Source organism: Trachurus trachurus (assembly GCF_905171665.1).
Source record: "Trachurus trachurus genome assembly, chromosome: 14".
NCBI lineage: Eukaryota > Metazoa > Chordata > Actinopteri > Carangiformes > Carangidae > Trachurus > Trachurus trachurus.
This window is the reverse complement of record NC_139903.1, coordinates 10894781-10914511: the sequence shown is the minus strand read 5'-3', so window position 1 is coordinate 10914511 and position 19731 is coordinate 10894781. Positions and strand designations below refer to the sequence as shown.

The following is a 19731-nucleotide window of genomic DNA, read 5'->3' as shown; positions in this document are numbered from 1 at the left end:
TGGAAAAGTATGGAATTTGATTTTATACATTTCCAGGTCTGGAAAAGTATGGAAAATGGAAACCATTGTATGGAAATATATTTATCTTAATACTTATCTGGGTTTGGTCTTATCTGAAGTTATTTGGGTTAATTATTTTGTATGCGCTATTCTACCTAGCTACAATCTCCTGGAAATTATTTGGTGACATAATGGCATACACATTCAGAATAACGAAAACAAATGATTAATTGCATGATTTTTTTTATATAATGCACAACTATTTACTCAAATATCACAAATTATTTGAATTTTTTTTTAATTAGGGTCTGGAAAAAGTATGGAATTTGGAAATTTCAAATGTGTAGGAACCCTGGCTCTACTATAGATGACCCGCTAACACTGTCAGTAACATTTAAAGAAACTATGTGAAAATGAAACATCAACACCAGCTGAAGTTCACAACGTCTAATGTTTCGGTCTCTGTTCATTCGATTTTAAATTGAAGAAGTTGAACGTGTTTTTTTTATCACTGGAGAATCCCACAGTTTGACTCCCACTCACACACATATCTACACACACATCTGTAGATATGTGTGTAGTACGTGCAAACTAAGGGATACTATGAAATTAGCTTCTTCGATCATCAACAGATCTTAACGCAAACAACTTGTGCAAATTCTCGTTCCCTTGACCTGATCAACAGCGGGTTCTCATTTTGAGTTTGTGCTCCTCTTTCCTGAAGTGCCTACTGCCTACACTTGATTTATATCAGCTGTCTTTGTGAGAACTACAATGTTTGAAGTGCTTTATAACCCACGTTTGTCTTCATGTGAGATAGATGAGCTCTGCTGTCCATGATTACACAGAGACTAGGTGAATGTGCGGCCTGTAGATGAGGATGAAATTCCCAAAGCTGTGGTCGACGCTTAGTCTCTCTTGATGAATTCTGCGTGTGACAATGTAGAATATACAACAACAAGATCATTTTGTGGTTTTATCCCTTGCCTTTACTCTTTTCATAACTAGTTTTCCCCTCAGCACAAGCATCAAACAACTAGTAACTTGTTTTGTGCCCTCTTGTTTCTCTAACACGATTAGGGTGGTGGATTTCCTGATATTGAAGTCAGAAAATGAAAATAAATAACTGCCTGAGAGCACTTGGTGTAAGACTTGCCACAGAGGAAACAAGCCATTTAGATCTTAGATGAGCAAAGCCTCCCAGTGCACACAGCTGCTGCTCATTCCTCTGCTCTCTGGATGTGTGTATATTAATATTATGTTTACCTGATGTAGTAATCAGAGTGGGATGGAGCAGGAAATGAGCTTGAGTCATCATGGTAGTGCTGTGTGGCAGTGGTTAAAAATACAAATCTGGGTACAAATAACGTCAGAAAAGGATTTCTGGTGTGTATGTGTGTAACTGTATGTATGATAATAACAGTCGGGCCTGTTTTATCTTGCAGGGAGACATCGAGAAAGGGCTGGAGATGAAGAAACTGGTGCTGTCTGGTTTCTTAGCCAGCGAGGAGATCTACATTAACCAGCTGGAGGCCCTGCTACTGGTGAGACACACACACACACACACTCACTGCACAATACATTTGACCCCTTTGGACTAATACCAGTTTTTTGGATCAAAGTGTCTTGACTCCTCTCACAGCATGTGTGTTGCGTTGCTGTGCTGTTGGTCGAGGCCCTTCTGAACTACCAAGCACCACTTGCAGTTAATGGTCGTACTGAAAACAGGACCACAGTCACTGCAGCTTCCTGAAACTATGACTGAGCGAACGTCCCCATGGTTCAGGCCCTATGTCATATCCTGTCGCTGTCAGCCGCTTGTACTGCACTCTGCCCCACATGTAGACCGTTTGATATCGAACGCAGCATCAACCAGCCGTGAAAAGTGTTTAGTCACACACCAGTTGTGATTAGAAAAACCTCCACAAAAAGGATCCAGTTGATGGCATAAACAAAAGGCTGCATTAATGCCAGCAGAAATCTGCTCTGTCTTTCAGTTCCTTCTCGTTCAGTCCCTGCTGACGACATATAAGTCTTTTACAATCCAGCCAATAAAGACTTTGTTCCTGTTCCTCGGACAATGACAGAATGTCTGAAGCACAAACTGTGATCACACTTAGTTTTTGATTTGTTGCACTGTTTAAACAAATATCGTGCAGGTTTTTAATTTAATCTACTAAATTAAAGTCAAGACAGAAGGATTCATAAGCAATAGACACCAGCAGCTAATGTGTTGTGGTAATCCTAAATGTCATCTTCAGTTGTTAAAGGTTATGGCGGTGGATTTGACCTAATCTAGAAAGGCTGATGATATCTGACAGTCGCAGGCTGTTTCATTCGGTAAAATGGCAAATTGCAGTCTGATAGGAGTAATAAACAGTCTGTAAGCGAAACAGAAACACATCGGCCAGGCGCTTCAAAACCACCACGCTGTGTTTCTGTGACCCACTTTTACACTGTGGTTTAAATTGAACCTTCATAACCTGCTTTTAAAACTGCTTTAACAAGACGCTGATCATGCTCTTCTCCTTCACTGTCCTCCACTTTCCTCTCCTCTCCTCTGTCCTCCACTCTCCTCTCCTCTCCTCTCCTCTCCTCTCCTCTCCTCTCCTCTCCTCTCCTCTCCTCTCCTCTCCTCTCCTCTCCTCCCCTCTCTTCTCATCTCCTCCTCTCCCCCTCTCCTCTCCTCTCCTCTCCTCTCCTCTCCTCTCCTCTCCTCTTCTCTCCTCTCCTCTCCTCTCCTCTCCTCTCCTCTCCTCTCCTCTCCTCTCCTCTCCTCTCCTCTCCTCTCCTCTCCTCTCCTCTCCTCTCCTCTCCTCTCCTCTCCTCCCCTCTCTTCTCATCTCCTCCTCTCCCCCTCTCCTCTCCTCTCCTCTCCTCTCCTCTCCTCTCCTCTCCTCTCCTCTCCTCTCCTCTCCTCTCCTCTCCTCTCCTCTCCTCTCCTCTCCTCTCCTCCCCTCTCTTCTCATCTCCTCCTCTCCCCCTCTCCTCTCCTCTCCTCTCCTCTCCTCTCCTCTCCTCTCCTCTCCTCTCCTCTCCTCTCCTCTCCTCTCCTCTCCTCTCCTCCCCTCTCTTCTCATCTCCTCCTCTCCCCCTCTCCTCTCCTCTCCTCTCCTCTCCTCTCCTCTCCTCTCCTCTCCTCTCCTCTCCTCTCCTCTCCTCTCCTCTCTCCTCTCCTCTCCTCTCCTCTCCTCTCCTCCCCTCTCTTCTCATCTCCTCCTCTCCTCCTCTCCTCTCCTCTCCTCTCCTCTCCTCTCCTCTCCTCTCCTCTCCTCTCCTCTCCTCTCCTCTCCTCTCCTCTCCTCTCCTCTCCTCTCCTCTCTCCTCCACTTTCCTCTCCTCTCCTCTCCTCTCCTCTCCTCTCCTCTCCTCTCCTCTCCTCTCCTCTCCTCTCCTCTCCTCTCCTCTCCTCCACTTTCCTCTCCTCTCCTCTCCTCTCCTCTCCTCTCCTCTCCTCTCCTCTCCTCTCCTCTCCTCTCCTCTCCTCCACTTTCCTCTCCTCTCCTCTCCTCTCCTCTCCTCTCCTCTCCTCTCCTCTCCTCTCCTCTCCTCTCCTCTCCTCTCCTCTCCTCTCCTCTCCTCTCCTCTCCTCTCCTCTCCTCTGCAAATCCATTCAACTGTCTCCAACACATTAGTCAAACCTGATCAGGGCTTTTCATCCGGCTTCCTTGTCATCACATATAGACCACGTTGGGGGCGTCTGCAGTGTCTCTTCAGTCGTTGTCGGTGCTTCTACATGAGCCAGCTTGTCTGATTAGCCGTCATACAACCCCTGCAATCAGTGGGAGACTGACTCATCATCATCATCGTCCCTGCAGAACTTTTGCTTCCATGACGTGAAAGCCTTTACGTCTTCACTGTAATCCAGCACCGCCATCACCTCCCACACCCCCCTCCAGCTCCACCACCACTATGCTCACTCCACTCCACACACAAATCTATGATTAGCTGAGCTGTCGTGCCATCTGACTGGTCAGACACAGCCCGGTGGAGAAGAGGGTCACCCAATAGCAGAGCAGGGAAGCTAAGATTACATGCTTATCACTGTGAGATATATCGCCAGTTCAGAAACTTTTTTTTTCCAAGCACTAACCCAATTAGGCCACTGATTGGCCAATTAACTTCGCGAGATTGTGCTCGCAGCCTGCCCTGAAATTAGATTAGTGTTTAGAATAAATTTATGACAAGGTAAAATGCTGTATGAACATGGGAAGGGAAGGGAAGGGAAGGGGGGAACAGCAGCATGAAATTGAAGGAACATTAACTAACTTTAGGGGTGATGCCTTACTTCCCAGTTCTTGAAATGTTTTATTTAACCTTTGGTCGGTCCTCAGCTGCCTCCTCATTAGATGAGTTGTTGTCCTCAGCTGACTCTCTCTCTCTCCGTCTCTGATTTCCCAGCCCATGCGTCCGCTGAAAGCCACAGCCACAACCTCCCAGCCCGTGCTGACCATACAGCAGGTAGAGACCATCTTCTACAAAATCCAGGACATCTTTGAGATCCACAAGGAGTTCTACGACGCTCTCTTACCCAACATCCAGCAGTGGGACGAGAAGGTCACCGTGGGACATTTGTTCCAGAAGCTGGTGAGTCTGATGAGCCCAAAAATCAGTGTATGGATCTTCTTTGTAAAGCTCCGTTCCGAGTTGACAACAAGAGCCTCAAGATCGGTTTCCAGGGGTGATTGCATTATTCCCATGCAACACTCCTCATTTGCCTTTTCATGGACAGACATCAAAGAATGGAACAAGCTGCCTGAAACCCTGAAAAGCAGAATAAACTTTTTAAATTTCTCTTATAATTTAAAACAATGGCTACTGGATAACCAAAGTTGCCTGCACTCTTAAAAGCTGGGCACTTGTTACTCAGTTAGTCTCTTAAAAATGTATCTTAGTACCTCTTAATGCATTTAATCTATGGAATTATTTTAAAATCTTTTGAAATAGGAACTTGGGAATTTTAAAATGTTTTTCTTATTTTGTGTCATGTATGAATTAGCTTTTCTTTCCATTGACCATACAGGATAGGGTTAGGGTTTCTCAATTGCATTGCACTTGACTTTGTCTTTTCTATGTGTCAGGCTTTCCCTTGTATAGCAGTTTGTGGTCTGTGTGTTCTGTGTATTTTTTATATATTTTATATATTTTTATGTTGGGACTGCAGATGGAAATTAGCTGTGAGCTATATCTGACGCAACTATCTCTTCATTTAAATGATTAATGTCATTGCACAGACTTTCTCATCTCCATCGTTTGCAGGGTGAATGCAGTGTAGGTTTACTGTGAAAGAGGAATTGTCTTCTTGCCGAGTCACCTTTCTAAATGGGAGTGTGTGTGCTGGGGGCAAATGTCAGACTAAAGATCAGGGGATAATTGGAAGTGGTTTGACCAATTTGGGACAAAAGTCACGCCATTATAAAAGTGCAAATTTTTTTTTGGGTCAACAGCCAGGGTCAGGGTTAGAGAGGCCGTTCTTAGCATTACAGTTAAAGTTATTCTCCAGGAAATAAATACAAATTCCCCGAAGGTTATGTATGGTAACATCTGAGTGTTGTGCCCCTTTGTACAGTGCATTAGCAGAAATGTTGCACCCATCCTATTTGCACCAGATTATACTCCTTTAACGGAGTCTTAATACATAATGTAAGAGCATCATTGTGGTGTGTGGATGTGTCTGTGTAAAGGCGTCTTAACGTGAGTCCTCCCTCTACTGTATGTCGGGTCATTACAGCTATCAGCTTTGCAGAGAGGATGAAGTAATTTGAACAGCCCTCTTAGCGCTTAATGTCCTCTAAGAGCATGTGCATATACTGTACAGTGTGTATGTTAGTTTGACATGCTGCAGACAAGCTGATGCAACGTGGTGTAACAGAGACTTTAACTGATATAAGAAGCTGAAAAAATACATTTCAGGCAGAAATTCTATATTATATTACATTACATTACATTACATTATATTATATTATACATTTTATGAGCTTGTTTCATTTTAGTGTGTAAATCAAAAGGCAATGGTCAGTAAAAAAATGTTAATTTCTGTGTCCAAGTCGAGTTTCCCCTGGTGTTGTCAGCAGCAGTTTGGCTGGTGTGATAAGGGCAAATAGACCCTGGCACACTGTGTCCTGTTAGTTCACCCTGAGAACGTCCCACTGTGGGCAGGCACTAACAGAATATTATGGTTTATAATTTTCCTGGACTGGAAACTAGACAGAAAAACAAACACCCTCTATTCAGTGGTAGAGGGAGGGGAGGGGGCTCCAGCTCCACCTGACGGCAACAGGGCTTCGCTCTATAAGCCGAGAGCCTCAGGATACCACAGAGCGTACAAACAGATCAAAATAATGATTATTTATTATGCAGAGCAGCACTTCGTGTAGGCTGTTGACATGGTGCATTCACATCCTCTTCTCTTCCAAGTTACTGTGCCAGTTATTTCCTCTTTATGTATTTTTATGTTGCTGGATTTTTAAAGAAAAATAACTTGTTATTACTTTCTATCACATTGTTTTACAGCAGTGTGTGTGTGTGTAAACTATAGCGGAAATCGTCTGGACAGGTGTAGTGTCAAATGATTTTTAAAGGACAGAAGGAGAATAGAGAACTTATCTGTGAAGATAAAGGAGCAGATAAAGGTGAATTTCTGAATAAGTCATTTAATATGTTCCGCATTTAGTTGACGCCATTTTTTTGCAGCCTAAAAGATGTGATTTATTCTTGCAAATGAGCTGTGAATGAATCAGATGTCCCATTATGAGAGATCCTGTCACAGTTTGCCAAGCCATGAGCACACTGTTGTTTTGACCAGAGGACGAGAGTAAAATGTCAATGCCAGCTCAGACAAATCAACACCTCACAACTACGACTTTGGCGTCTATTTTAGTCGGTTCAAAAAGAGTAGTAATTGTCTAAAACATCTCTTTCTCTGTTTGGCCAGTGATTCAGCGCTTGTGTAGTCTGCGGGGCTGGCAGGGTTTTAATTCAGAACCGGATGTGGGTTTTCATTGTGACTGATTAAAGATGGAGAGAAACAGAAACATCCTTTCCAAAAGTGGAACAACATAACAGTAGGTCTGACGTTATCGTGGACTTAACAGGTGACGACCACTTGTTTCAGGATGAAACAAAGGTGTCCTGTTGTTTGTCACGGTTTGCAGCCTGTTGGCTTTACAAATATATAGGGACCTGATTTGCATGTCTGTGTTCTGTTTGTTGACATCTTTCACTCTTGGTTTCACAGAGAGTTTCACTTGTCATTTGACGGATGACAGTAAGTCAGACAAGTATTTCTATTATTTTTAGTAATGACCTGCTATAAACGAATGGTGGCTTCCACTTTATTATAACCAAGAACAATGTTAACCCACAATATCTATTTAGGTTTTCACACAATAAACCCTGCATGAACAGTGTAGTGTTATACATCAAGACAGATATATTGAGGATGTTTGAGAGTCCCTATGGAAATTCAGCAGTGGGTTTTTGACCTATCAGCAGTAGGTATCAGGATTTAATGACTTAATGAAAGATTCGAGTAAACATTCGGAGGCGAAAATGTGTCAGCAACTCTTGGAGGTTGATTAGCAATCCACAACAGAGCGTATGTTCAGTAGCAGAAAGAATGAGCAGGGATCTCATGTGTAAATATGATTCTTTTAGTGGTTTAACTCCTTCCTCCTAAGCCCCTCCTCCTCCTCCTCCTCCTCCTCCTCCTCCTCCTCCTCCTTCGCGGGGACCCCAGGAGTTACACCACCAAGCGACACCTATTAGTGTAGTCATCAGCTCCCATCTGCGCCGCGTGTATGTGCGTACATGAGCGTGTCATGTGGCAGCTAAACATTTAGTCAGAGTGACAGTGCGAGGGTACAGATGGCAGTGTAATTAGCTCCTCTGCTCCCCACTGCTCCGCGTCAGCAGCATGGAGGAGGAGGAAGCTGGAGCCGAGCAGCGGGGCAGGGCTACAAAAGGCGCGCAGACAGACACATTGATAAAAGCCGGCCACCAGTTCCAACTTTTCTCACCTTTTTCAGTCAAGAGACGGGCTCAGCTGCCTCCTGCGGCGGCCAGGACTGCACCAAATTATACAAGTTCCCTGGAGACATGAAGTGAGAGGGGCTTAATCTAGGAGGAGGAGGAGGAGGAGTCATTCTAAGGAGGATTTTAAATAAATAAACACATTTCATTTGTGAACACGCCTCCATCTATATGTCTGTATTATTGTGGGTAAGTGGATTACTGCTTCCCCATCTTTACCTCTGCCAGGAAACTCAGTCACGGAGGACAGAGCTGATTGACTCTGGTTATCCCCTGACCTCAGCTTTAGCAGCACGAGGTTGACATGATTTCATCTAAGTCCATCATCAGGGCAAAAATTGAATTTGTCCCATACATTGGTTTATGCCCGAGTGAATGTAAAGCTCATGACATTCGCAGCTCAGTTGTGAGCATTTAGCACTGCTGTGCACAGATACAGCCTCACAGAAATGTTAGAGTGTCTCTAGACTCTTAGTTGTGTTCATTATTGTCCTGCTGCTCAGTCTTGTCACTGGGATATTGTATTTTATTCACTATAAAGTTGTGCTGAAGCGATATCTCAACGTGGGCAATTTCATTCACCACACTTTGGGAGAAGATTATCTCACCCCGAGATTTGGATTCATGTCCAAATGATGCTGCCGAGTGCTGAGATTCCAGTCGTTGCATCATTTGAGAGTGTTTATTGCAGTGAAATCGTTTTGTTTTGATTATACTCTGCAGTCGCTGGGCATGTGCGCGGCGCCAAGAGAGAGAGGGGGGAAATAACAGAATGATGCACCTCCAGTGTATTGGTGCTGCGACGGCAGTCAACCAAGCAATATCTAGATACTGCTACATAACTGCTCGGTTATCATCCTGCTGAAGTCAAACTTCTGCCTAAACGTTTCATTGCTGTGTTTTTGGAACCATATAAACTGTGTGATAACAGAGCAGATGGTCTATTCTCTAAAATAAATCCAAAGCAGAACTCAGACTACGTATTATACGCTGCAGTCAGAGCTGTATGAAAAAGATATTATTAGTTGAAACATAATTCAACATGTCAGACAGGCATTTTCATGTAGAAAGTCTGTTTCTAGTCGTCGTTTCTCCCACCCACCACTTTGACCTGAGATCTTGTTGTTCAGATTATTGTAGGCTCTATGTTTGGAGCATCGTGTCTGTGACGGACGGAGCTGGAGGGGTTTCATACCGGTCACAGCTCGTCCAAGCAGCATGATGGACTGATGAAAGACCGTGATCACGTCATTCTGCTGGGTTTTGTACTTTCCAGTCGAGCTGCCAACTCAAAAAACGTCTATCTTTGGAAATATAGTGATTGCACGTAGTGGTTTCTCTCCTCCATCCAAGGTTTTGGTTTGACATATTCAAGTCAGCAGTTATGATGAGGTTATGAACGGATGCTTGACGCTTGTTTGTCTGACCCCTTGTCTATTTAAGTCATTCTGGCTAAACGTTTGTGGCTGAATCATGTTAACTAAGACGACTCTATGATAGAATAGCTGTTAGCTGTTTTACTTCCTCTGTCATCTATTCTTACTAAAAAACACTTTGATCTATAACATCTTTTAAATATCACATGAGGCTGGATGATTCCTCCACAGCTCCTTCTCTTGAGGCCAGCGCTGAGAGGAAGTAGAAAGGAGAGAAAATAAAAACACTGAAGGAGGAGAGGGATTTAAGAACAAAAGTAACAAGTCTTACCCATTCACTCTATTCAGCTGAATCTAATTTCATTGCTTTAATAGGATGCATTCAGCTCTTCAGCCCAGCTATTCAAGCATAGCTGTAGCAGGATGCATATTCATGCACTGCTGGTCTGCAGCTTGTGTTACAATGCACATACAGTGCTGCAGAGAGGGGCTGTTAATCAAAGGGAAGAGAAAAGGGAAAGTGACTCAGTTTCAATCAGGCGGACTGCACAGAGCCACCAGTGGAGTGGCATCATGGGAATGTGATTAGCTTTTGTTCACTGACAATGCTGTGCTACGTGTGTAACTCTGTGTGTGTGTATGTGGGGGTGTATGTCGAGAGAGCAAAGGGGAGGTTGCAGCACTTCTTTCAACTATCCACTTAAAAAGTACGATGGGAATTAAATCGAATCAGCCTACAGTACCAGAGCTCTATATGAATTTCAATGCAGTCGTGTGACATGCTGCGGTATGGAACTGCTAATTGAAGGTGACTCCATGTTGTTCACATCCATCAAATAACTTAAGATCAAATAGAAACGACTGGTCCTCCGTCTTTCCCTCACCCCTGCTCTTCTCTCCTGCACATTTATGTCATGTAATTAATGTAATGTTAGGTCTTCTTCCTAATATTTTCTTTTATTTATTTCTCTATTTGTATGATTGCTACTGATTTATTGTTTATCACTGTGTCTTATTACCTTTTGATCATTTGTTTGATTAATATTGTTTTTAATTGTTTGATGTTGTCTTCTTTAAAGTACCTCGAGATGCACTTTTTGTATGAAAGGCGCTATATAAATAAGATTATTATTATATTATTGTTATTTCTTTTCTCTTATCTAACATAGTTTTGTGTTTTGTTGTGTCGCTGTAAATTTTTCTCGACGCCATTGTACATGAGCACTCCTCCTCAATGGTCTTTCAAGGTAAAATAAAGGTATATATATATATTTGTATAATGTCCTTAATGTCTTCTGTCTCTTTTCATGTGATCCAGGCCAGCCAGCTGGGCGTGTACAAGGCCTTTGTGGACAACTACAAAGTGGCGCTAGAGACGGCAGAGAAATGCAGCCAAGCCAACATCCAGTTCCAGAAGATATCTGAGGTAAGATCATGAATGATGAGATGATGATGAAGAGGAGAACATGACTGAACAGTAGGGGTGTACTGTAGTATTCAGCAGAATCAGTGATGCTTTGGGAACGATCATTGTTTTAGTCACTGGTATAATTACCACAAACACGTCGGCAGCTGGGGATGTTGCCATTTCTGTTTGTTGCGTAAGATTTTGTTGCTCTCTGTCACAAATACTTGCTGAGAGAAAAGGGACAAAAGAGAGAAGAATCAGCCACTGTTTTTCAGATTGTTCTAACAGAATAGTCAATTCGTTAGATAAAAGACCCACTACCCCCCCGCCGACTGGTCTCAAGTGTCGCGTTAATCCCCTACAGTAAAGTGGAGAAGAAAAACAAACGCACATGTAAAAGGGAAGAAAGACGCGTCTGAACATCCTCTTTTCACCAGGAAGCGACTGTCTGTGGGAAATATCTTGTTTTGAGGAACACTACTTTAGAATACAATTGGTTAGAGTTATTAAAGATTGGACAACATTAAGTCACCTTCACATCCACACATAGTCACAACGAGGTGGATCAAACTAATATCAATACCAAAATACTGCAGAACTTTGCGGTAGTTTTATAGAAAAACGAAAAAAGCAGAAGCAAAAAGATTTATGATGGTGATAATAAAAATCATATAGGAATCTCTGAATATTTGAAATTATATTACCGTAGTGTAGTAGCCTATATTACTGAAGTTTGCACTGTCCAGGCTCCATCAGCTGTCTCAGCCTGCTGCACTTACCCAATACTTTTTCATTAGTTCTGCCAGCTTCTTCAGCCGGGCGAGTGCAGAGCAGTGTGTGTGTGGTAGGGAGCGTTGTTGTGTGTACTAATGAATCAAATTGATCGTTCTTCTCTCCTTTCAGAACCTCAAAGTAAAAGGTCCTAAAGACTCCAAAGATTGTACCACAACTATCTCAATGGAGGGTAAGTTTTTGTGTTTGTTTGTGTGTGTGTGTGTGAATGTGAATGTGAATGTGAATGTGAATGTGAATGTCGGTCCGTCTCGGCTGTCTTGCTGCTTTAAGACTTCAGTCCTGCCTCCCTTTCTACTTGTGTATGCAGTGGCGGGCTTTGGGAGGCAAACTGGCGCATGTGTGAGCATACACACACACTTTTGCTCTCTCTCTCTCTCTCTCTCTCTCTCTCTCTCTCTCTCTCTCTCTCTCTCCCCCTCTCTCCTCCTCTGTCCGTCTCTGCCTGAGAAAGGAGGCAGTGAGCAGGAGAACAGAGAGGGGAGAGGAGGAGAAGAGGGATATGGAGGTGCTTCTGGTCCTCAGACTGTGTTGTAACTGCACATACGGTAACGACTGCATGATACCAGCTGCTGCCGCCGTTCGCTCCGTGCAACTTGATTGTCGTTAGATGATGATGATGATGATGATGATGATGATGGTTAACGTCAGGAATTCTGTGTTTGCTGCAAAGTTCATACGGTCGGTTATCGATAAGATGTCAGATATTGATTAGATGTACTGGCATGTCTAAGTGATGTTGGAGCTTTATGCACTGATGCTCATTCTCTAGTGCTGCTGTCTGCTCACTGCTGATGTCTGACCGTTGTCTGTTGCTATACATTTATGTGCTATTATATCGAAACCACGTGAACGCAGTGATAAAATTAGTTTCTTTTGACACGTCAGAGCTTTTGTGCGGTTGCTCCTCTGGATTATGTTGCTCACAGACTCCAGCAGTTCATGTCTCTTATTCTACAGAATATATATAGTAACAGGACAAGCATCTTCTATCCGTGTGTGTTTGTTTAAAAGTGAGTGCAAGCTCTGGGCTGCTCCACCTCATCATCACCTGAGGATCGGAACAAGTCTGATCTGTGGGTGATTGTACAGCACATGCCTCCGCTCTGCCGGCATCTTAACCCAACTAAACCAGACCAGAGGGTATCCTCCTCCTGTGTGCTGCAAGGGATAAAAGGAAATTATAGGCTGTACAAATTACGCAATGATAAGGAAACATGATGAGCGAATGGTGCGGCTTTGTTAGGCTGAGGGAGCCCGTGTGTGTGCGTGTTGATGTGTGTGTGTCAGGTTCCAGCAGCATGTACCTGTGAAGTGTCTGTTAATTTATGAATCGTAAATGAGGAAGACTCAAGACATGGTACTTGTTTTAATTCCCATTCTTCTCTCATTCTTCACCCCTGACACTGCACTGCTATTATCCCAGATGACTATTACTGTATGGTTTGTTTGCTTTACTGTGTTAGTTAAGTAGCATGAAACTAGTTCCATAATCCCTCAATAACCAGCACCCGGGGCATTTGCTTTGATTACTGTTTGCATTGCAGTTCCTTAATTACCTGACGAGGCAGTTGAGGGATTTCTCTACCTCAGCTCTGATTTTACCCCTTCTTCTCTCTATTCACTCCTTATTTCTTTTATCATGTTTTCTAGCTTTCTGTAGACTTGTCTTTCTTCCCCCGCGCTCATCCCTCCATCCTTTCTGCCTTTACCAAAAAATGTAACTGGACCACAGCCAAAAGAGCTGACGTGTGCTTTTGTGTATTTTCCCTCTATTGAAATAAATCAATCTGTCAGGGTTGTTTTACATATAATAAAGCTTTGCTGTTTCATCTGCCCGACACCCCCTAATGAATGCACGTAAATAGCAGCAACACAAGTACTAAATCAAACGAGCATCTGACACTCTGTTTTACATGTAAATTGGGACTTGCTCCACTCTGCTGCCATTTACTCTCTTTTCCTTAATCCTCACATGCCCTCTCCCAGTCTGTCACTCTGTGTCGCCTTTATTTTCCCTCTCCTATCGGTCTCGGTCTGCCCTCCTCATCCTCCTTCAAGGATCACGGCTGGCATCTGTAGCCGAACGTCTTGGCAGTTAGTGAGCGTCGAAAGCTGGCAGGGGCCCGCGTCCTAGCTGTAGACCCCGAGCAGTGTGTGTGTGTGTGTGTGTGTGTTGCGCTCATTCAAAGGCTTCGCCCACATGGCCTATCCCCTCGTTAGCAAAGATGAACTATCAGGCCGCGAGCCAAAGTCATCAAGGCGACCTTGAGAAGTGGACCAATCAAAGGGAACCTCGCTGTGACGGGGTCATCGACTTCCAATAATCCTCCTCCTCTCTCTGTCTTCTCATGCTCTCTTCTTTTGACTTTGACTGAACTTTGCTCCTTGTTTGTAAAATGCACATATATATAAATTATGCAGCCCGCAAATCATCACACATTTATCTTACATTGGTTTAGTTAGCAGACACATTTTCTTGCACATTTTATCAGGATAGGATGTTTCCACAGAGCATAAAGTATTCTGATTAATCATATCTCTGAATATTTAATTATGATCATGTACAGTGGAAAAATAGGAAGAGAAAAAAGTGAAATTTATGATGTGACGGGCTGAAATGTCCTAACAACTATTACATGGGTTGCAATGAAGACAAGCATGGCTCAATAAAAGAAATTCTCATCAATAGAAACAGTGCAACAATATTTCAGACCATAGATCATACAGTATATGCCCTCTGCTCACAGCTGACATGTTCACACCTTATAGAATATATACTGTGCTGACATCTGATGCTTCTTTTGTACCCAAAGTCACCAACTTTCCTAATGTGCAGTACCTCTATGTGAGGTGATTATAAAACTGCACACACGCGCACACAATTAAATGGTGTTCAGTGCCCCTGCAGTCAGTGCAGGACCTGTAGTAAATCCTCCAGGAGGTAGCGGTATTAGTTCACTGAGCCAAGACCATTGATGGAGGGCGCATTATTAATGACCGGAGGGTGGAGAAACTTCAAAGTGCATCAGCAAAAGGCCTTCTCTTACATTCTCTTTGGTCTCATAGTCACGGAGCATGTATGTACATATGTATATATGAGTGTGTACGGAGTGTGCAAAGTTCAATATGACGAGCTCTATTAGTCCATCTGAACAGAGGCTCCCTGTAGGTTTCTGCTCTCGCCCTTTCATTCCTTCTACTTGATGAAGAAGAAAGGAGAATTGGACACTTAAAAGTGAGAGTGCAAAGGGAGCGAAGAAAAGAGAGATACAATTACCAGCTCGCAACTGAGGGGAGCGATGTTTAATAGTTCAAACGGATAAGTGTGACAGTGGAGGGGAAGTGTTGTGGTGTTTCTACCTGAACAGAGCGAGCGCTGGGTGTCTGGCCTCGACCGGTGCTAGTGCATACCGAGGGCACGTCGCTTCTCTCCGTTCCTGCTGGCAAACCTCTCCTCTGCCCTTCGCTTTGAAAAGCAGTTGCGTTAAAGCTGCAATTTCCACTATAATAAATGGAGATTAGCTTGATCACTGGGTGGAACATCGTCAGCTGCTTTCTAATTCTGTATGCCCTGTGTGTCCTTACTTCATTTCTCTTTGAGTATATGTGCAGGCCGATGCTATCAGACTTTTTTCCTCTGAACTCAGTGCCTCCCGACAATAGTTGCTTATTATTTTGAGACCTTGAGACGTTTTTGGCATTTCATTACACACAACTGTTGGTTCTGACAGAAGAAATCCAGAATAAACGCCCTTCACCCCCTCATCTTATCTTTACATCCATATCTGTGTCTGCTTATTTGTTTCCACCTGGGGGTCCTGCCATCCAGCTCCGTCTATCTCTCCTCTGTCAATTTTTTTTTTTTTTTTTTTTTCAATTTTCTCCCATCTTTTCCTCTGTCCTATCTCTGTGGGAGTTTCTCACCTCGAGCTGTCATATATGTCAGACCTGCTGCTGTTCACACTCCCTCAATAGCAAAGCCATCCCAGGGGAAACCAGCCAAGTGTGGTGGTGCAGATTTAAACTGTGACTTAGACATAGGAGCGGTGGTGTGTAGGTGTGTGTCTATCTTGTAGCACGTTTTATAAGTACATGCACAGATTAGTGCTGTGTATGTTGGTATTCGTGTGTGTCTCTCTTCAAGTGTGCTGAGCCGGCAGGTTGTAGTTTACCTAGTAGCAGCGTAAAGGTGCCGTTGAAGCAAACTGTTTGGGAACCAATAGGAGGCTGAAGCATCAGCCCTGAGGATGGACTGCATGTTAAGCAGCCTGACTATACTGTCCTCTGTTTCTCTGTGTGTGGGGGTGTGTGTGTGTGTGTGTCCATCCCTTTACTGTGCAGCAACAAACCGCTGCATCCCACTACCTCCAGTCTACACAACATCATGGAAAATGTCAATTCATTTGCAAAGGGAGGTCAAAGGTCATGGTCGGCTGCATGTTGTGCAACAATTCAGTGGTGCAGATGCCAGATGCTGTCATAAAATTGAATGTCAGCCTAAGATACAGCATCAATCAGACTACAGGTGTTGTATTTAACTCGGTCTTAGCTGAGCATTAGTACCATGACCTCCTGTGTGTTTGTGTGTGTGTGTGTGTGTGTGTCGGTGCATATGTGTGTGTGGGCAACACTGACTCAGAGTCCTGCTCTTTTTCTCCCCGCAGCTCTCCTTTACAAGCCAATTGACCGTGTCACCAGAAGCACCCTGGTCCTTCATGTGAGTAATACAGCTTTTAAAGGAGTGTTTCACGCAGACCACCAAAACCACATCTAAAGAGGTCGATGTCTGTAGGAAGTTTGGTGACAGGACTCTTTAACTGCATCGAACACACACTCTCACCAGAGTGAACAGGCTGTAAAAAAAGGAAGCGTTCATTCTGACAGACACAACTCTCAATAACAGCTCTCATGCATCTCAAATCTTAAAGCAGATATCAGTGGAATGTTTTTGTTAATATAAGTCCTAAATAGTCCTATTTTCCGTCAGCAATCACTTACATGAAGTATTTCAGCCTAAACACGAGTCTCTCCGTCACTCTGCTCTGCTGTAACCCGAGGAGAAAATTTTCCTTGTGGGATACAAGTGTTATCCAATGAGGAGAGAGAACGGCATGAAGGGCTGTGTGTGCAGCCAAGGGATGCGCGTGAATGTGGTGACGTAGCACGAGGACCAATTGATGCCTGACAAGGGCGGGGGCTGCTAACTCATGGTGCGTTCAAAGAAACTCGTACTTTGTGTTTTTCCTTCCTGTGAAGTCATACCAGTTCGATCTGGTACGAGTTCACGGGTCGGAAGTTACGAGTGGCCGTTATAGGGAACTTTCACAGACAACAGGATGGTAAAAACACGAGCTACGGGTTACCTGGAACGCTACCAAGTCGTAGTTGTGACTTGAAGCTGTAACTTACGGTTTCAAAAGCCTGCCTTGAACGCAGCATTAGCCGAAACGGCCGTGAAGCTGATATCTGCTTTAATTAGCAGCTCCACACAGCCAATTGAAGAATCAAAACCTGCTTCATGTTATTTATTGCAGTGTCCTTCAGTTTAAATAAGCCTATCTCTTTCGCATAATTAATAATAAAATGGAAACTGCCTATCAAGCCAGCAGAGATGCCTAGGTTAGGTTTCAGGGGTGAATTGCATGAATATGTTTGCATAAAGCTGTCAGAGAAACAACATGGCCAGTGAATCCAAGACCAGTGTGTGTGTGTGTGTGTGTGTTTCTACAAAGGCCATGTTCCTGTCATTCATGTAAACACAGAGACAGAGAAAAAAAAATATCCGTCTTTATTTTGGAATGAATCAGAATCTCAAGCTTCCGCCCTGATCATCACCCTGCTACACTGATGAAAGCAGCTTCCACAAAAGCAAGGAAATTAGATTTCCAGAGATTACTGCAGTTTTCAATGTTTTGATGGATTTTTTAACAAGTGTCAGTGCATGCAATTATTAGAAAGTAAGAATGCATTTCTAATGAGATATTGGATAAGGTAAAAAAAAAAAAAATCCTTTAACACACAATAAATATTATAATTACTTATTTGCCTTCACAGGATAAGTAGGTGTCATAGCACAGACTCTGAACGGTGTGCACTGTCTCTGTAATCTTACTTTTTTTTTTGTGTGTGTGTGTGTTTTGTTTCTGTGTCTCAGGACTTGCTAAAACACACTCCCAAGGATCACCCAGACTTTCCCCTCCTGCAGGATGCTCTGCGGATATCTCAGAACTTCCTCTCCTCTATCAACGAGGAGATTGACCCTCGCAGGACAGCTGTCACTACACCTAAAGGAGAGGTGTGTGTGTGTGAATTATTTGTGTGTGAACAGTGTTGCATCACATCATCTTCTCCATGTGCGAATGAGCTCATGGCTCATAAGTGACTATCTACTAATTACTAAAGATTGCCCAAACACTGTCATGAATATGATAGAAGTTGTTGCCTTTGTTGTCTTTTCCTCATTACTCTTCAGTTTTTCCTGTTTTTGTCTGACACAGCAAAAGAATCTGAGGCTAATGAATGAATAATTCACTTTGAAGTCAGGTGCTATGTTGCTATGGGTGCAAGCAGTAGCTGACCCTGGCTATAGGAGCAAGCTCCATCCACAGAAACACAGCCAATGTTGATACTCTCTGTTCTCCCTTTGACTGAGGTCTGTCCAAACTAGTCTGCCTGTGGTCTATGGATATCCTCATTCATCCAGGCCATCGTTATCTCTGGGCAACAAATTGAATCAAAGGCAACTGGACTGGTATTTGTCAAGGAAGATGTTTTGCCTCTTATCCAAGGGGCTTCATCAGTTCGCAACGCATCGGTCTGACTTGTACTCAAAACTTCTTCCTAGACAAATTGCCTTCGATTCAATTTGTTGGCCAGAGGTAGTCCGTCTGTCAGTTCTTAATTTTTTTCAGAAATATTGTCTCATGATTTTCTGTGAATTTTAAGACTTGGCATTTAATGAAGATCAGAACACATGAAGCAAATGAAATATGTCTAAATCTGAATTAAGTTAAATAATTCCTTCTGTTTACACCATCACCTCTTTGGGTCCGATATGCAGACGATACCCAACTCTACCCGTCATTTGCACCACGTGATGCCGCTGTCTCAGTGCAGAGCTGTTGTCAGTCTGAACTAATCGTGGCCAGTCAATCCCTCCATCCCAATATTGACAAAAAATCACCTCTTTATCACTCAGGGGTAGCCAAGGTCACAAGAAGCTTGATTATCATCTTTTTTCCTGACCGACTTTCCTCCATGTCATGGTTGTGTTGTGATGTTTTGCTATACACAACATAAGAAATGTCAAACCTTACTGACTCAACAGTCAGTCCAGCTCTTAGTTTAAAATGCATTGATTCTTTTTCTCACTTGTTACCATTCTTTTGTTGCCAAATCTCGACACTGTTTCATCATTGTATTTTCTGCAATGTATTTGCGTTTTCTCAGGCTCGTCAGCTGGTGAAGGACGGTTTCCTGGTGGAGGTGTCAGAAAGCTCCAGGAAGCTACGGCATGTATTCCTCTTCACTGATCTCCTGCTCTGTGCCAAGATGAAGAAGACAGCTGTGGGGTGAGTCCACTTGACTGTTTCCCTCTCAAAACAATTACCTATGTGCATTAACCACAAAGGTAATGACTGCATAACTTTAAATCTCTACCCTTAGTATTACCTGTATCCTCTGCCATTCAATCCTCACATCATCCAACGACAGGCAGTGAAATAGAAAAATAAAAGCAGGGGTGAAAGTAAGCCGGTACGGTCCGGTACTGCGTACCACTAAAAGATTCAGAGGCGGTACGCAGTACCAGGAAGATCATGAGAGAGATTAAAAAAATAAAATAAAATAAAAAGTAAAAAATGTAATAAATCTAATTTCACATGAATTCCCTGTGGTTTGAAATGATTTCTGTGAAATTTTCTCGGTTATTATTATAACACATAGTGTTACGAGATCCCGACCCGATCAAAGACAGAGACATGATCTACTTTCTGTGCGCAGCAGCGCTCTGCCCTGGGACGTCAGCGCCACCTGCAGCAGCTGCAGTGTGCAGCTGTGCACCGCGGAACGCGCGCCGCTCGCTCACTGCTGCTGATTGAAGACTGAACCTTTTTTTCCGGT

General features: G+C 43.4%; 1 protein-coding gene across 2 annotated transcripts in view; it reads left to right on the top strand.

Moving 5' to 3' along the window:
• abr (ABR activator of RhoGEF and GTPase) overlaps positions 1 to 19731 on the top strand; it is a 126746-nt gene that overhangs the window by 53423 nt on the left and 53592 nt on the right. For both annotated transcript variants that reach the window (XM_083986518.1, XM_083986520.1), the window contains 7 exons: positions 1446 to 1544; positions 4402 to 4587; positions 10726 to 10833; positions 11719 to 11779; positions 16275 to 16327; positions 17765 to 17905; positions 19060 to 19181. In XM_083986518.1, coding sequence (XP_083842644.1) covers positions 1446 to 1544; positions 4402 to 4587; positions 10726 to 10833; positions 11719 to 11779; positions 16275 to 16327; positions 17765 to 17905; positions 19060 to 19181 — 770 coding nt within the window. The remainder of the gene's footprint in view (positions 1 to 1445; positions 1545 to 4401; positions 4588 to 10725; positions 10834 to 11718; positions 11780 to 16274; positions 16328 to 17764; positions 17906 to 19059; positions 19182 to 19731) is intronic.